At 41.5% G+C, this 18,189-nt stretch overlaps 2 protein-coding genes across 2 annotated transcripts; one reads left to right on the top strand and one right to left on the bottom strand.

Moving 5' to 3' along the window:
* Positions 1 to 1,350: 1,350 nt before the first annotated feature.
* LOC136429758 (kelch repeat and BTB domain-containing protein 8-like) lies at positions 1,351 to 12,267 on the bottom strand. The gene is made up of 5 exons (XM_066419719.1): positions 12,061 to 12,267; positions 11,365 to 11,578; positions 10,584 to 10,723; positions 3,062 to 3,664; positions 1,351 to 2,593 (listed from the first exon to the last, which is right to left on the bottom strand). Exons 1-5 carry the CDS (start codon positions 12,165 to 12,167, stop codon positions 1,816 to 1,818), a joined length of 1,842 nt encoding a protein of 613 aa, XP_066275816.1. The 5' UTR covers positions 12,168 to 12,267; the 3' UTR covers positions 1,351 to 1,815.
* Positions 12,268 to 14,660: 2,393 nt separating this feature from the next.
* On the top strand, positions 14,661 to 17,077 carry LOC136429761 (uncharacterized). Its single transcript, XM_066419721.1, has 5 exons — positions 14,661 to 14,774; positions 15,512 to 15,590; positions 16,027 to 16,080; positions 16,388 to 16,455; positions 16,924 to 17,077. The coding sequence occupies exons 2-5, from the start codon at positions 15,524 to 15,526 to the stop codon at positions 17,047 to 17,049; spliced, it is 315 nt and encodes a 104-aa protein (XP_066275818.1). The 5' UTR covers positions 14,661 to 14,774; positions 15,512 to 15,523; the 3' UTR covers positions 17,050 to 17,077.
* The last annotated feature ends 1,112 nt before the right edge of the window (positions 17,078 to 18,189 follow it).

The following is an 18,189-nucleotide window of genomic DNA, read 5'->3' on the forward strand; positions in this document are numbered from 1 at the left end:
GAGTGAGATTGAGTGCGTGTGTATGTGTGTGGGTGAGTGAGTGAGTCACTGAGTGAGTGAGTGACAGTGAGTGAGTCACTGACTGACTGAGAGTGAGTGAGTGAGAGTGAGTGAGTGAGTGAGTGAGAAGACTAATGACATAGGGGAGAAAACAGCCATAGATTATGGATGGATGACAGTACGTATCACAAACAGTTTAAAGTACATGTATGAATCATGGTTCGGTGTGCAAACCTGAGGTACTAACACCTACCCAGAGCCCCTTGTACCCTAAGTTATATGGATACGTGAAACCTAAATTTCCTGTTTTTTAGATGAGATAACACGATAATCAAATTTCATTTTTAAAAGGTGGAAATCAATTAGTCAAGAGCAAATTTTACAGAAAGTAGCTGAAACATAACATCCGTTTCAGTAGTGTCTTTCAAGATCCTAGGCCTTGAAAAATGTAAGTATATGGCCCACTCCGAGGGCCAGCATTGGGCGTATGAAATGATCTATTTCTGGAGAGAACAACGTTTAAGTTTATTATAACGTATGCATCCCATGAAGATCAAATATTGAAATCTACACGGTCGAATAGATGTTTCGAGACCTGGTTACTGCCTGCAGTTATGAGGCAAATTATGAACCTTCTTCCAGAGTAAAGTAGGTGATAAAACATATAATGCCCCAGAGCTAACGGGCCCATATGTAGGTCAAGGAGCCGACTGGAAGGACGACCTATTAACCCAGCTCAACGATTAGATGGCTGCAGGCCATCCTAGCTGTCTCGACAACTCCTGCTTCACTCCAACTAACCTGACGAATCGCGCTCCTAGTGGCCAGCCGGTCCTGTAACCGCCATCCCCCTAGGGCTGGGGGTCAGTAACCTCCGGCCGAGAGCTTGTGTAAATATAGGCTACTCTCCGACAAGCCGGAAAGAAAGTCGGTTCTGAGATTTTTGTTGTTCATGCCTGTCTATAATCAAGGACGGACATACGGAATGAAAAGTTTTCTATCGATAGGTTTCATGCGGAAATTTTCTTCAATACTTGACTCCGCAGGTTGTTGAAAAGTAGGTTGAATAATTTGCCAAAGGCTGGAAAGATTTGCCATTTGTAACCAAAATTGTACTACAATCCATCTACAGGTCCTGCATTTGCTGATTAAATATTCCCTCTCTCTCTCTCTCTCTCTCTCTCACACTCCCTCACTCACCATTTTCTTCAACCTAAGATGTAGTAGCCACTTCTGAAGCAGCCATTTAGTCATCAATTTTCAATGACAGTTACTGTTTGTGCTGATATTTATTTCATATTGCATTGTATTGTACATGAAACATGAAAAAATTCTTCTTAAGTTACAACCTTGTCTTTGTTTTTTATTTCTGGTTTTTAGACTACGTTCTTACTGCTGAGAAAAGCATGTGTGTGCTTGTTTCTTTGTTTGTTTGTCTTGGTGTGTGTTCATAGTTATTCAAATATTACAGAGTGACAGGATGTGAGGCGGAAAATGGTGTAACTGAAGACTGGCAAGATGGCTTGTCCCGATCTTGAAATAAAATTCATATTGACCAAGGATGCTACTACTAGTAGGTCAAATGTGGCCAGTCTTCAACTGTTACCTGAGTAATTTTGCTCCTCTGGAAGCCTTAAAATGCCCAATTATAGACTGGGATTCTAAAACTAACCACACCGTGGAAAGGGCAAACAACACATCCCCATGTTTGGTCCATCTGCTTCCTTGCAATGCCCCCTTTACAATGTTTGCCTACAAAAAAACTGTTTATGATGATCTAGTGTCTAAGATGTCAACATTGGCACTTTCCCTCTCTCAGTCATCGTCATTGTTGTCCTCATCACTGTCATCTTGGTCCGAAAGGTCATCTTCACTGTCATCGTCATCTGATACTCCGGACGACTCTGAATCTGTGAAACTGAAATCGCTCATCAGCTCGTCCTGGAAATCACACGCATCCCCGAGGCACTGTGGGACCATCCTTGCCGTCAGACAGTATGTCACACTGCCGGAACACAACCACTCTACCATGGGGGGAACCAACCTGCTGCTGTCTTTCAAATGTCGCCAAGAGCCTGTCTTTGATTGGTACTGGTAGGCATCCACCCTGGTCTCCTCTGCATCCAATACGTTCAGCCGGTGCTTTTGCACCACAGTGAGGATGTATATATCCCCTCTGTACTTAATCAGGGTTGCTACGTTGAAGGTTAAAGAGCCGTGCCCTGTGATCGTCCACTTGTTGTTTGCAGGGTTGTACATCTCCAGACAAGTTAAGGTTGATTCTCCCCTGTCGCAGTCTATGCAGTAAATTCTCCCTCGATGTGTAACAGCCTGGGGACGTAATGGTGGCTCAAGCATGTCCGCTATCTTTCTCCACGTGTTCTCTGTAGTACTGAAGCAGTAGCAGCCTTTTCCACTTATGACATAGATGCTGTCATTGAGAGTCACCGTGCAAAGTTCAGGGGATACGGGGTGAGGGAGGGGCGGTATAGATGTCCACTCATCACAGCTTGGGTCGTACCTCTCTGCTGTTTCCTTAGTGTTATCACCACCGATGGCATAGATGTACCCCTTCAGGTACACCAGACCACACCTGGAGAAGACAGATACAGGAAGAAAGTAGAGTTCCATGTCTACATCATACCCTTGCCTAATGATTTTAACCTTTACTACTAATGTATTATAAATTTTTCTCATTGATCATGCAAATGAGTTCCTCATTTGCCATACAGTTTCACTGTGAACAGTTTCAAGTTTCACAGTTTCATTGCCTACCTTATCTTTTTTCGTGTGTGTTATATGGAATTTTATGTTTCTAGCTAACAAGGAAGGAATCAATTTGTTAGAAGGGATTTTGAGGCAACAAAAAATAAATGTGCTGGTATGATTATTCTTGAGATGAGAGAAATACCGAAACTTATGAGACTTCCACAGTGCAAACAAGATAGAGTTTTTTACACATGCAAGATTGCACGTTAAGAATATTTCTACATGCAAATCTTGAAAACGGCATGCAAAGTGCATGTTGCATGTGGGTATTCTGAGCCCTGGAAACACCTACCTGACCCTCTGTGCGATCATCTCACACCTCGGTTCCCAGATGCTGAACAGGTGGTTGTAATGGTAAAAGGCCTTCTGCCCAGTTCTACCGTGGGTACTACCACTCTCTCTACTAGTGGCAACGCCCCCTGCCAGGTACAGCTCATCATCTGGAGTGACCGTCACAGAGAACCTGTCCAGGCTGTGAGGCATGTTGATTGAGTACAGTCCACCTGTGGACGGGTCATAGCAAGGGGCAGACCGCGGGGATTCCGGGGAATCAAAGTCCGAGAAAAGTTCTCTTAGGAAAATCTGCATTTCAGTTTGTGTCCGTCCCAGCCGCTCTGTTGTGCTGTTACTGTAAACCAGCCGTCTTAAGTCTGTTGAAGAACACTTTCTCTCCAGATCCACAAGTCGGTTTGAGCTGACGAAAAAATGACGCAAGGAATGGCAAAGTTTAGGAATTTGCTGCAAGCGTCCTTCTTGCTCAAAGTCAATCCATCTCAGCACGGCTTGGACAACGTCGTCTTCTGAGTAGGTCAAAAGATCATCTCTGTCGAGTAATGACTGGAGTAGTGGAAGTGGCAACTGGAGGAAGGAGGGTTGCAGCGCCACCTGGTGGAACCTGGGGAAATTACAAGTCCAATGGGTTGAAACATGTACATTGTGAATGATGCATTTTTCTGGTTCTGTACTGGGCAACACCCCTTTATGCTAGGGTCACATTTCCAAGCCAGGGCCCGGCCAGGCAGCTTGTGGGAACAAAAACTATCATATAGAAGACAACAAAACACACAAAACTTTTTAAAAATTTATCCTTACCATACGCTATGTATATTCTTGATATGCTTTTTTTATTCTTTGTTTTCCTGAACAGCCCTGTCGGGCCCTGGAAATGTGACCCTAGCTTTAGTTTGGGTCGAGTGCCAGGGAGTGATGATGCGCAGCTATTGTCAATTCTTCCTACCTGAACTTCACCGGATCTGACATTTTACCGAACATGTGAGAGAGTTCCAATCTATGACTGTTCTTGGAAAGTGGGAGTATCTAACAGTCCTTGTGGAAGGGGATTGGTTTGAATTAGTTTGGATGATTATGCCGTGGGCTAGGCTGCAGATATGTGTCAACCGGTAGAGCCAGGAGGCCCTGTGTGGATTTCCATAGAATGGTGGGGCTATTATTAGTATCAACCTCCATTTACATTAACACGCATGGGTTACATAAATCCACTACTTTGAAAAACAGTGGTTTGCGAGATTTCTAGAGCAGCACCAACCCCCCCCCCCCAGGTATCTTTTCAGGGTGACGGAATTATGTTAGTAGATGTTAGCTGCTCTTCTATTTTTTAGTGTATCCTATCCCAGGCAGTAGGTCAGAGACTAGTTCAGTGGCACTATGGTGAGTATCAGGGCTTATCTCTTTCACATTAATACTCTTTAAGTGGGTATGTCACTGGACTGCACCAAAAAACTTGTGAAAGGCATTCGCAAAGTGGCATGAACTGGCACCAATCGGCACCGATTTCTCGTCTGAAACTGCAAAAATGTTTTTAAATTCAAAAAAATTAGCAATTTCCAGAATGGTGCAATCCCTGCAAATCTCTTCTTGATGGATTTTAATCATTGTACATTGGCTTTTAATTCAGTGGTAACACTGTGTTTTCCAATTAAGTTAGCTGAATGGCCAAAACTAAGGATTTGGCATTCTTGCATGCCGGTGTAGCCATTTTGGTTGTAGAGGTCACGTATTTTGTCAGGTCGTCGCACCTTAAACACAGACAGCAAGCATCTAATTTCTGGGAAAGAGAATCTTAAGACTAATATTAAGCAATACTGGAAAAACCTTGGAAAAATGGAAAAAGCTTTACATGGCAGTGAGGAAGACACATTCACCACTATAGTGAAACTATGCATCCCACCTATCCGTACGGGAGATTTAACGTGTAAAACAAATGCTCATATAAACGAGTTTTCCTTTACATTAGACTCAGTTGAAGCAGCAATCAAATCTACGCAAAACAACAAAGCCCCAGGAGATGACCAGATTGTAAATGAATTTTTGAAAGAGGGAGGATACGAAATGCTAAAATCAGTCACTACTCTCTTTCAACACTGTTACAGCAAGGGCGAGATTCCGTCAGACTGGCACAAAGGCATAATAGTTCCAATACATAAAAGTGGAGATGTGAAAGATCTTAACAATTACAGAGGCATAACTCTTACATCATGTGTTTGCAAAATCTTCAACAAGGTAATTGAATCACAATTGTCCGACTTCCTGGAAAAGAATAACATCCTGGGGGAAATACAAGGGGCCTTCAGGAAAGACAGACGGCCAGAGGATCACATCTTTAGCTTAAAGGGACTAAACGCGATCCGCAAATCTTATGGTAAACCCACTTACATGGCCTTCTTGGACCTCTCCAAGGCCTTTGATCTAGTTTGGCGTGATGGACTAAAACTCGTACTAGCACAAAATGGGATCGGTGGAAAGGCGTGGAATATTATAGATAAGATTTATGAGAAAGTAGAAAACAAAGTTAAGTTCGACGACCTAGAGACAGACTACTTTGATTCAGATATTGGTGTTAAGCAAGGCTGTGTCCTGTCCCCTATTCTGTTCTGCCTTTACATGAACGAACTAGCAAAATCCTTAAAACTTCACGGCCTTGGTATTCAATTTAACAGAGACACTTTAGTAAGTGGACTCTTCTTTGCTGATGATGTCGTACTTTTAGCTGAAAATGAACAGATGCTTAAACACATGTTACACATCACAGCCGACTTCGGAGTGAGATTCAAGCTTAAGTTTAATGAGAAGAAATCAAAAGTCCTTATAGTAGGGAAGAAACTGGATCCGTCTAGGAAGTGGAAGATGGGGGACCTCAGCCTAGAAGAGTGTGAAAGCTATAAGTACCTAGGAATACATATATCTAGAAACCTGAATGACAGTATACACATAAGTGAGACCCTTAAGAAGGCTAATAGAACCACAGCAGCATGCAAGTCTACAATAATAGGCCACAACAGTTTTAACCGCTTTACTTATGGTGACACACTATGGAACAGTATCATTGTACCAAGCATAAACTATGGTAGCAGTATCTGGGCACCCTCGTCAATTAAGGACAGGACCCACCTTGAAAGTTTACAATACCAATTTGGCAAATTCCTGTTTAAAGCCCCGAATGGTACAAGTAAAGCTAATGTGTTTGGTGAACTTGGATGGGAATCTATTACAAGCTTACAGGACAAACTTAGACTAAAATACTATGACCGACTCGTAAAAATGGAAGACCAGAGATGGCCAAAACTAGTACTTCTTCAAATTTTTGATATGATGAAGAAAGGGAAAACTATACAATGGTACTGGGTTAAGCACATGAAAAATCTTCTCACATCTATAGGACTGGACCACATATGGTGTAACCACTCACCTATCAACAAACACTGGGTTAACTCAGCACTAAGAATACATACCGCCCAACAGAAAGACACCTTTTTAAACACCATGGCCACTAGTAAACAGACTGTGATCAGTAACAAACATGAGCCCAGATTTGAAGACTATCTAAAAGACTCCACAAACACAGATGGAAGTATATCAAAATTCAAAGCCAGAGCAGAAGTTTTAGAACTAGAAGGTAGGAAACTATCCTGGAAAAAATACAAAGGAAATGGAAAATGTACCAACTGCAACCTGGAAGAGGAAGAATCAGTACATCATTTCCTATTCATATGTCCTAAATATACCAGAGAAAGAGTCTCCCTATTCACCAACCTTGAAACAGAACTCACACAGGCAGGGGGAGTTCTTCTATGGGAAGCATTTACATCTAGTAACACTGAAATGAAAAAACATATACTCTTAGGATACAAGGGTCCATGGGATACAATCATTGATGTACTTGCTAAGAGGTACATCCACAACGCATGGCTTACAAGGAGCTGCAACACCACAAGTTAATGTTAAGGCCAACTGTGTTCCATCTCCACTTCACTACAGTTTTAATTAAGTTCATTTTTATGCAACCTTACATCTATGTAACTACTCTATCCACGCCATGTGATCTCTACTATTATTTTCAAATTGATTGTCTAAAAACCAGCTATGTTGCTTATGTAGACCATTTGTCACCCAGCCTACTTTTTGTTATGCCTATTATAGTTACACGACATCTATGGTTTATCATTGTTAAATCTCACTACTCTCTGTTGATTGTTATCAGTTACTATGTAACATCATATCCTCAAACCACAGCTTCATGTAATCCTAGCCCGTTATAGCTCTTCGCACTAACTGTTTACACCCAGATTACTGCCAAGACTCCACTGTTAGTATTTATATTATTTTCACCTGCCCCCCCCCCCCCCCCCTACCAATATGGTTAAATAAGTAATCCACCTGCCACCCAGCTGGCACTGTTTATCATACTCCCCTCGAGTTGTGTATTGTTATTCATATCAATTTCGTTGTTTTTAGTATATAAATTCCATTGTTTCCTGCTTCAGCTAGGTATTGAAATGTTAGTTAAGGTTTACCATTTATCTGCTATCATTTTATCTATATTTTATTTTTACTGCTATAATATTACTTCTATGAACTTCTTTGGCTCCCATGCACCAGCTAATACTGTTACTTTATTTTTACTCTTCGATACTCTCGACTAGATTTTGTATATTGGTTAACTATGATATCTCAATCTGCGTTAAGTATGTACTTTTAGCACTCGGCGCTGCCGATGTGCCACCGCTTCAAAGGTGAATAAAGTTCAAAGTTCAAAGTTCAAAGTTCACGGGAAAATCGACACAAAGTTGCAAACACGATGGTCTAAACGCTAGCTGTTTGTTCGCAGGGCCCATTGTTTAGTACTCCACCCACCCGCTGGGTCACAGAGCCCACACGGCAGTGCATAAAAGATCTTAGAAATGATGTAAAAAAACACCCAAGTTTAATGCCTGATTCGATGGTTACAGTATAAAACAAAAAGAAGCAGTCGCAAATACGATCTATCGGCGTTATAAATGTGTAGGAGGTAGGAAATGACAAATGAAAATTTACCGCGTCCCTGGGCGTTTAAGCTAAGCTAAAGAGTCACCTCCGGTCAATAAACTTTGACCTTAAAGCAAGGTAATGTTCTTAGAAATATATATCAATCTTCAGTTAAAGCCTTTATTAATACAATGTAGGTCCTTAAATTAGGTCTAAACCGAATATGTTTGATGTCTTTGCATTTTTAACTCATTTCGACAATTTTGTGGTACGTTTTCTCCCGTAGTTCCAGATAGCCGATTATGGATGGCATGCAAATGAGCCAACATGGCGGCGATATGTTGTTCTTTCCATCGGTGTCATTTTTGTCAAAAGTTACCATGCATTTTTGAAGATATTGGACAAGATATGAGGTTTACCCTTATGTTGTAGTTTCCACGCGGTACTACAACATGATGTTGAGTTATAATGAGTTCTGTCGGCCTGGATCACAGAGCCTTATTAGCGCCCCATTGTCTGCGAGCACGCTTTCATGCAAATTGCGCCTTTGTTACCTGCGCTTTGAGCGCGATTTTCAACTTGTGAATTCGGCGATCGCTCAGCGTGTGTACCCTGTATTCTGGTCCCAAAAGTTATAGCCTAAGTTCTGGGCCACCCTAGTTTCTCCATATCTTTCAGTGATTTCATTTCCTTGGGTAACGATTCCGGACGTTGAATTATATTATATACTTGCTGTGCTTGTGTTTCTATCCTACATTCCTAGGCGTTTCTTTATTTCGCATTAGTTGTTCTTTTACACGGCCTGGTATCATTGTGAGACTGTTAACCTAAACACATATTATTAATACTGTCAAACATCGTATTAATCAACGACCGGGTTTACAAGACACCCCTTGGCTCAAGATGACCGTTTCTTTTTCGATCAGTTTTCTCCCGTTAACAGAAGAATGTTAGCGTTTTGTCCGAGACGTCGCAGTTTGCCTATCGCGACCGTGACAAACTTGATTTGCGACCGTTCTAAACGACCCAAATGTTGCCGATGACGAGGGGGTGACGATGTTTATTTCTATTGATAACTGGCGGGAAATCATGAAAAAAATCGGTCTGTTTGGTTTGGATTTTTAGTGGCGGAGCATCCAATATGGCGGCGGCGTCATATCGAGTTATTGGGACAGCCTACTGTAATGTAGGTGGGAATCTTGAGGGCTGTGTGTTTGAACTCTACATTTAACAACATATCATGTAAAGTTATTTATTACAGAAGAATATCTCAATAAAAGAAACAGAGATCAAATAATGTTTTGCGTAGTAACATATATGTTCTGAAAATAAAAGGTGCTTGTGTTTCTTGTGTTTCTTGTTTACCCATGCTGGGACAAAATGACGTAACAACTCAGGCGTCGGCAATTTGTTACAAAGAACCTTTTCTGAAAAGTACAAACGCAAGCTCGTGATTATCTTTACTTGAAAGAAAGCTCGGTCGACAAATTGAGCACCGATGGAAAAATCCTTCCAAGCTGTGTCTGGACATATTAGCGTTTTGATTTTACTTCACGGGTGTCTTGATTCCAAGCCAAGCTCAGGAAGAACAAAAGAAATGGCTGGTGACTATTTTTGAACGGGAATATTTTCAAACAGCGGTCAATTATTTCAGTTCAAACACGAGGGCGAGCATATTTTTCCAGTACACCAGTTACTCTTGGAAGGTACTGGACAGGGCTAAAACAATTTAAGTTACCTACATGTACAGACAAATTATAAGCTTTACACGCCGCTTGGGTTCCATCAAGACCATTACATTTTGTATCACACTAAAACTAAGATTTTTTTTCTGATTTTCATTAGTTAAACGTTATGTTTAGAAACACACACGCCTCAGTTTTGGTTCGTTATGAAGTCAAATGTTTTTAAATATTATTATACATTCATTGAAAAAAATCTGTAACAGCAAATACGTGGTCATGTTTTACAATTTAAAAAGAAAACAATCATGCTTACAGCTAAACTTCGACCCATATTACAGTAGTCTGTTCCCGCTGGCGCCATCTTGAATCATTATTTTGCGGCCTGGTCTTCAAAACTACAAACCCTCCGATTTTGTCAGCCACGCTTAGGATTGCTTGTACATGTATATGGGAATTTTGACCACTAGATGAACGAAAGTATGCTGGAAATAATCATGCCCACACTTGGTATTGTTAAAATGTGTTATGTAAGAACAATTGAGACTGACTGCAGGTACGCATATGAATAGGACGGTTCGCGGAAAAAAGCAACAGGGGGGAGATAGAAAGGTAAACATTGCTGCGGCCCGCCTTTAAAAGTGTCAACCAATCACGGACAGTTGCCAGTGGTGATAAGCGTGATTGGCATTTTAAAATCATCAATATTCATGTCCTACGAGTGGGAATATTTGGACCAGTTTTTGACCATCGTGAAAGTTGGTGCAATTTCCTACAGCATGTTGGCGCAGCTCAGTGAGACACCCGCTTTGGAAACAAACAATCATAATGCATATACAACTTCTTGTAAAACGTGTGTAACAGACTGACCTGGATGCAATGTACCTCTTACTGGCCTTCACTAGGCCACGGGCTCCCAGCATGTCAGCATACATCAGCACATCTGCACAGTTGATCATGTCAAGCTTATCTTTCATGTACTCTGCTGCCTTACGGTATACAAAATCCACCTAGAAGCAACAAACAGGGTTACACTTACAAATAGTGGTGCGTACCTAAACCCTGGACCTGTTCCAGGCCTGTTTCTAACCTTTAGGTTGAATTAAAAAAAAATTAAACATCTGGAAACAAATCTGGACTTGAAAAAAAATCTCTCGCTTTTACACTCCTTTTTGATTTAAACCATCTTAAAGCTTCCTTGAATCGTGAAATTTGCACTGGAAAAATATGAAAACATTGCTGTTTTTTGTTTATAACTGCATTAATTACTGACTGTAGATAATTCCACATATTATAGTTTTCAAATTGCATGTAAAATATATGCCAATATGCAATTTTACATAAAACTGGAAAAAAATATATTCGTAGCACACATATTCCATTGGTTCAAGTCCAGACTTTGAAGTCCGAACCTGAACCTAAACCTCTGGACTCGAGTCCAAACCTAAACCTAAACTCAGGTTTAGGTATGCACCACTTCTTACAGACCATTCTGCACTGATCAGTTTACAGGGTACTGGTTACAATCATTTTTGGGTACTGGTGCACCTAACCTAAAAATGTAGGTGCACAGAAAGAATTTTTGCTCAACTCCCTACCAACTTGAGTACCAAGACCTCTTTTTTCCTTAAGAAAACCCTGCAAGTCTTACCTGTAGCAGGCTGGCTGCAGACATCACATCCTGGACCTGGTCTGGGTCCGTCTGAAGGCGGCTGGTGTAGGCGTAGTCCAGAATGGTTGCCATGGCTACCTCGGTCATCTCTTTGATGCTGATTCTCTCCTGTTTGGCCTCCGCGTAGCCGCTGGTGAACATGCCATGGAAGTAGGGACTGCAGGATGCCAGGACGGCGCGATGGCAGGGGAAACTGAAAGAAAAACATCATCCATGAATAGATTCATCAAGTTGGTAAGAAAGTCACTGAATAACAAAACGTTTTGTACACAACCAAATGTTTTTCTTCACACCAATGAGGTCTGAATCAATCAAACCTCCTTGTTCACACCGCTAAGAGTGCTAAAAGACGTGTCACACTGAGTCACAGATGCTGAGACGAACCTGCCAGCCTGCCCCCCTCCCCCATATCTTACCTTCTCCCTCCCTCTCCAGAACCTGCCAGCCTGCCCCCCTCCCCCATATCTTACCTTCTCCCTCCCACCTACAGAACCTGCCAGCCTGCCCCCCTCCCCCCTATCTTACCTTCTCCCTCCCACCTCCAGAACCTGCCCCCCTCCCCTATATCTTACCAGTCTCCCTCCCACATCCAGAACTTGCCAGCCTGCCCCCCTCCCCCCTATCTTACCTTCTCCCTCCCACCTCCAGAACCTGCCCCCCTCCCCCATATCGTACCTTCTCCCTCCCACCTCCAGAACCACGTCTGTCAGCTCTCCCCGCTCCCTCTGACTGTTCAGCTCACGGAGAACCTGGCTGGGGTGTTCATCGTTTCTCACGTCCATAATCAGCGATGTTTAGGACCCAAGATCGAAGAAAGATCAAGAAACGATGGTTCTTTGTGTGGACATGTGGCGGGTGAAGCTCGCTGAAATCGTGTCACCATTGACCTATGAACTTTTCCTGCACCTCATTACCCACATAATACCACACAATCATGTCAAATTAAAGTAAAAGAGGTGACGAACCTCAAACTGAGGAATGGATGAAGCATGCATATGGCACGTTTTCAAGTAGAGATTGGAATTCAGTCTGTCCTAAGGAATTCAGTCTGTCCTAAGGAAAAATGGGAATTCTTATAGTTATAGGAATCGGGATCTGTCCTAGGCCCATGACTTTTTCCTGAAGGCAGATCGAAATCGCAATCTGTCCTAGGACAAATGGAATTCTACCAGCTCAATCCCCAATTTTACTATGAGAAATTCAGATTACATCAAAATGTTTCGAAAAATAGACTGCCATTTGACAATTGATTAGACATCCAGGCAAATACAACTAGTTTCCCCCTCCTTGCCTGTTCAAACTTTGATGCCAAATTGACAGTATAAACATGATAACGTTATAGCGATGTTGAAACAGAAAGGTAACGTTAAACTACTAGTTATCATCAATTGAAGACGAGTCATTGTATGTAAGAACTGTGGCATTGTTGTTGTTGTTGTTGTCAATGCCCAGACCGGGTTCTTATGTAGACGTGGTCACTCACGTACATGTTTCACTTCACAAATGTATAACATTAGTATTCTCCAAGCAGAGGCTTTGATCGAGAGGGGTAGTTTTGTCCGGGATTTCTAACGTTAGATATCCCGGACAAAACTAACCCCTCTCGATCGAAGCCTCTGCTTGGAGAATATAACATTAGTATCGCATGTACAGTAATGCATCATAGTGGCTACGTGTGTTTATATTCATTATGATCATCAAACTGTAATTCATAATTGCGCAAAACATTGTTGGGCAAACCTGGATAAAGATGACAGAATGAATGAAAAATAAAAACATTCGACAGACAATAGAAACCTCAAGCAAATGCATTCATTTGGACCTCATGATTAGGCTTTGACTTGAGTAAAGAAACAATTTCCCGGTACAGTTCATCTCAACATTTAGCTACGATTGCTGATCTCAAAGCAAATCTTCCGGAGGCAAAATCGTTGTCTGACCAAGACAGTGCCCATATGCCACCAAAGGGCCCAGTGCTCTGTGGAACCAGCCGGGAGCTTTTGGTTACGATTTAGCCTTTCTACATCTGCTTGGTGATGGGCACGATACTAACCGGAAGAAATGTGTCCTCCAAACGCCTTAATTGCATAGCTTCTTATTGCATGTTTGGCAAGAAGAGTGTGATTTCAGCCGTCCCAAAACCGTTGTTGCATTTCGTTCATGGCTCACTAGAGGTCTCTACAAACTTCAGACGATCATGACAAGGAGGCAACGCCTTCCTGGTATGGTAGCAAAATGACTCGACATCGAACCGTATTTGGACTAGTATAACTTAGTCATGTAGAGAGAAGTGCATAGTGACATCACCCAAGTGATCTTGATAAAAATCAGCTCCGAGGGAATTTAAGAATGAAAGTCAAGGGTATTCCTGTGGATTTCCTCCAATTTTGAACGTTCCGTGAAACCCAGGAGCCTTTAAACTAACGTTAGGCAGAGATGGCGCGATCGCTAACCTGTTAGAGTATGGCGTTTAACATGACAAAAAAGCAAGCGTAGTTAATACAGGACCAACCTAATTACATAATGGAGAATCCTACATTGCACGTCTGACATAAATCATAGTTTCATCGACATGCTTCGACTCGGCATGCTTCGGACTTCGAGCCAATTAATATAGCGCGGAGAATAATTTTTGGTACAGGCTAGATGTCAAGCAAGATGATGTGAAGAGTAGGCAGTTCAGACCTCGCAACCAAAAAGAAGACAACGTTCATGTCAACACCACCGAGGGAGGCGGGAATGTTACGTTTTTCTTCTCACTCCGTCAGTTGTAACATCATTTTTATCGGAAAAAAATACACCGATGTAACAACGTTAATGTTAACAGTTATCTTGTATTTTGATGGATTTACACGAGCGAAGATGTTGTGTCACTTTATTTTATATGCCAAAGGCTTCATATGTTTAGTCTAAATCTTCTTTTTATTCCGTTTTCATATCTCTTATTTGTCGTAAAAATGACATGAATTTCATAATAAATATTCGCCCCCCTCCCACACCTGGGTTTTTGTTTACGTTTTGCACTTGACGCAGCGCGGTTGCTAGGGAATCCCTGGATATGCAAATTTTAGAACGACCTATTTGTTCGAGTAGGGTTATCCATCTGTTTATCAAACCACAATTCTTGGCAAAGACTTTCTCTTAGAGTTGGGGGAACTCCTCATTTATTTCTACAGTTGATATACACCAGAATTTGTCTTTTAAGACGTCTAAACGGTGGGTATGTGGTAAAACAATTCAGCCTTTAAAACATTTACCCCCGCATAACACGAAGTGGACTCGCCCCCAGCGCACTTAGCAACGATTCAAGCGGCTTGCACACCATTCACTGCTTGGTCACGTCAGAGTGCAGACGTGTTCATTTCTACCTCCAGTCAAGATCATCCCCTGTAAGTTTCACAGATGCTATACCACTATGTTTCTGAACCGTTCAAAGTCATTTCTAAATTAACTACCCTAGTTTTACCACAGGTTAACCGTAAACATTATATGTTTTTCAACAGCGGTATTGGGGAGGGATTTCTTTTACTGATCGCTGATGTAACGTTAGACATTTTATACCTTTTCTACCAGTATAATATAAAAAGAAGTACTTTCTTGTTCGGACAGTAAAACGGGAAGCACAGGATAAAGACCAGTAAGTAACTAGCTGCACAGTTACCACATCTACAATCGGTTGACAACCCGATTGAAGGGCTGCATTGTTGAAGTACTGGAAGGGGGGAGGGGGGCGGCGCTAACGCTAAAACTTCGCTACGTCATGAAAAAGAATTGTAAGATGTTTTTTCCAAAATCGCCGCAAGTTACTATGATGCATATGCTTAAACATTATTTTCCATTCACGGAAAAAAGCACAAGTAAACATGTATATGTTGTTTTTGGCGACGCCTAGATAGCGGGGCCTTCGACATGGCACTTACAACTTACGTTTGAGTGAATCTAGAAGTTTTAATGCCATCTCCATGAAAGCTTTCTGCAGTATCGTAGGTGTACGATTGTTGCTAAAAGAAGAGATGAAACCTTGCTGATTTCTGCATATCATCATGGCTATTTCATACAAACTGTTTAATACTACTGTTCATTGAGGTTTTGACAAAGACTTTATTTTTGTTCCTTTCTTCAACAGGATTCCATCAACATGTTCGGAACCATGGGCAGGGTGGCCATGAGGGGCCTGATGGGGGCACAGCCTAACATCTTGGCCGGTATGAATCTCTGTTTCATCACTAGTAACTTCTCTTTTATTACAGTACTTCCTATCAACATCTTGGCAGGTAATATAAGGGTCTCTGTTTCTTTGTTTCATCATTAACTTTTCTTACCAGTACTTCTGTACAAATGTTGGTCCTGTATGTAGATGGATTATTTTAACCATGAAAAAACCTAACATTATCTGTTCTAAGCACATAGACAAGTCTGATGTCTTATGATGACAACTGCAGGGCTTTTTCTTGTGCGTGTATGCATCATGAATATTTGTATTACACTAAGGCAGGATGTTATGTTACAAGATGTTTTCATAAAGATAGCTTAATATGAATAGCAGATGAAAGATTATTATCTATCCCATATGTACTATATATATATATATATATATATACTAGTACTAGATCAATATTTATCAGTATCTTACTCCATTAGCCCCCAGGTCCCGCCCTGCCCAGGTGTTCCAGGGAATGGCCAACCTCGCTGCCTGTAAGACGCAGCCTTTCCTTACAATAGTTTATCACTAGTAGATCGTGTATGTCAGCCGTAGGGAATCATGCTCAAACTCTGTATCTGCTTAGAACTATATTCTAGTCACTCAAGGTGTTGCAGCTTGAGGTATGCTTGAAGCTCTTAGACATCAGGTTTTGATGGTCATCTTAAGAAAACAAACATTGAACCCAAAGTCTGGAGGCCTCCGTTGTACAAAAAGAAACATCCAGACAGCTCTTATGTGTGCTGCACTTTTTCACTGAAGCATATTAATATGGTTTCATGATTTTGTACTTTCCTCCAGCCATCTCTACCATCGACGCCGTGTTGTATGTAACAGCTGCAGCCATGGCTGGAGCTGGCATTGCACACGTGAGTCACATTTCTTACTTGGGTATTATACTGTTGAATATACAGTGTACCATCCTTGGGTAACATATCTTTAAGTTGATGACTTGTTTCAAAGAAAAAGATTGACCAATCACTGAGCTGAGACAGATATAGGCAGTAGTAGTGGGCAACCCCAAGTCAACCGTACACACTCACGCCACATCTTCAGAAAAGACACTGTAGTCGCATATGGTTCCCGTTTACCGACTTTATTTGAGCCCACACCAACATGTTTCGCCTGTGTGTGGCTTTCTCAAGGATCAAGGCTCGAATGAATAAAGGATCAATGCTCAAATGATGTGGGCTTGAATAAAGTTCTAAACGGGAACTATACGCGGCTACAGCGTCTTTTCTGAAGATGTGGCGTGAGTGTGTACGGTTGGCCTTGGGGTAACGTCCTTACCAATTACCTACTGAGCTGAGACACATTTCTTCTCCCTGCCTTTGTAGTACAAACGAGAGGAGCAGCAGACACCGATGAGGAACAACATTGCAGTCGTCGGTGACGCCAGTCCCACGGAGGTACCAACTTACCCGTGGGTTGGCGTCGCCGACGAATACTGGACAGGTTTCTAAACTGCCACCTGCGCGTCGACGGTTGGTCACCTGATCACCTGGGAGAAAAAGAAGAAAATGTCTGGGAGGAAAAAAAAGAACACAAAGAAAAATATGAAATAAATATAAAAATATAAAATGAATATGAAAATATAAAATAAATATGAAAATATAAAATGAATATAAAAATAAATAAATATAAAAATAGATATAAAAATAAATATAAAAATACATATAAAAATATAAAATAACTATAAAATAACTATAAAAATAAATAAAAAATATAAAAATAACTAAATATAAAAATATAAAATGAATACAAAGATACAAAATAAATATTGAAAAATAAAACAAAGTACATTGTACAGACATGTAGTCTCATTGTACCAATTTGTATTAAAAAATCCTCCCAAGTTACAACCTCGTTTTTGTTACTTCAATGGTACAGTCTTGTTCCTTAGCTAATATTTCAGGATAGGTGAGTGAGTGAGAGGGTGAGTGAGTGGGTGAGAGTGAGTGGGTGAGATGGTGAGTGGGAGAGAGTGGGTGAGAGGGTGGGCGAGTGGGTGAGAGAGTTAGTGATTGGGCGAGAGAGTGAGTGGGTGAGTATGTGAGAGAGTGAGTGGGTGAGAGAGTGAATGGGCTGTGAGTGAGTGGGTGAGAAAGTGAATGAGTGTGGGTGGGTGAGTTAGTGAGTGAGTGGGTGAGAGAGGGAGTGAGTGTGAGTGTGTGAGTGTCAACTGAGTGTGTGTGAGTGGGTGAGTGAGATTAAGTGTGTGTGGGTGAGTGAGAGTGAGTGAGTGAGTCACTGAGTGAGTCACTGAGTGAGTGACAGTGAGTGAGTCACTGACTGCGTGAGAGTGAGTGAGTGAGTGAGTGAGTGAGTGAGTGAGTGAGTGAGTGAGTGAGTGAGTGAGTGAGTGAGTGAGTGAGAGAGAAGACTAATGACGTAGGGGAGAAAACAGCCATAGATTATGGATGGATGACAGTACGTATCACAAACACATTTAAAGTCATGTATGAATCGGTGTGCAAACCTGAGGTACTAACACCTACCCAGAGCCCCTTGTAACCCTAAGTTATATGGATACGCGAAACCTAAATTTCCTGTTTTTTAGATGAGATATCACGATAAGCGAATTTTGTTTTAAAAGGTGGAAA

Source organism: Branchiostoma lanceolatum, chromosome 3 (genome assembly GCF_035083965.1).
Source record: "Branchiostoma lanceolatum isolate klBraLanc5 chromosome 3, klBraLanc5.hap2, whole genome shotgun sequence".
In the NCBI taxonomy this organism is placed as follows: Eukaryota; Metazoa; Chordata; class Leptocardii; order Amphioxiformes; family Branchiostomatidae; genus Branchiostoma; species Branchiostoma lanceolatum.

Coding starts and splice junctions, on each gene's coding strand:
- LOC136429758 (XM_066419719.1), bottom strand. CDS start 12,167: ATGGACGTGAGAAACGATGAACACCCCAGCCAGGTTCTCCGTGAGCTG. Junction 10,724..11,364: donor CTGCAGCCAGCCTGCTACAG/GTAAGACTTGCA, acceptor TGTTGCTTCTAG/GTGGATTTTGTATACCGTAA. Junction 3,665..10,583: donor AAGAGGTACATTGCATCCAG/GTCAGTCTGTTA, acceptor TAATTTCCCCAG/GTTCCACCAGGTGGCGCTGC.
- LOC136429761 (XM_066419721.1), top strand. CDS start 15,524: ATGTTCGGAACCATGGGCAGGGTGGCCATGAGGGGCCTGATGGGGGCA. Junction 15,591..16,026: donor ACAGCCTAACATCTTGGCCG/GTATGAATCTCT, acceptor TTACTCCATTAG/CCCCCAGGTCCCGCCCTGCC. Junction 16,456..16,923: donor CTGGAGCTGGCATTGCACAC/GTGAGTCACATT, acceptor CTGCCTTTGTAG/TACAAACGAGAGGAGCAGCA.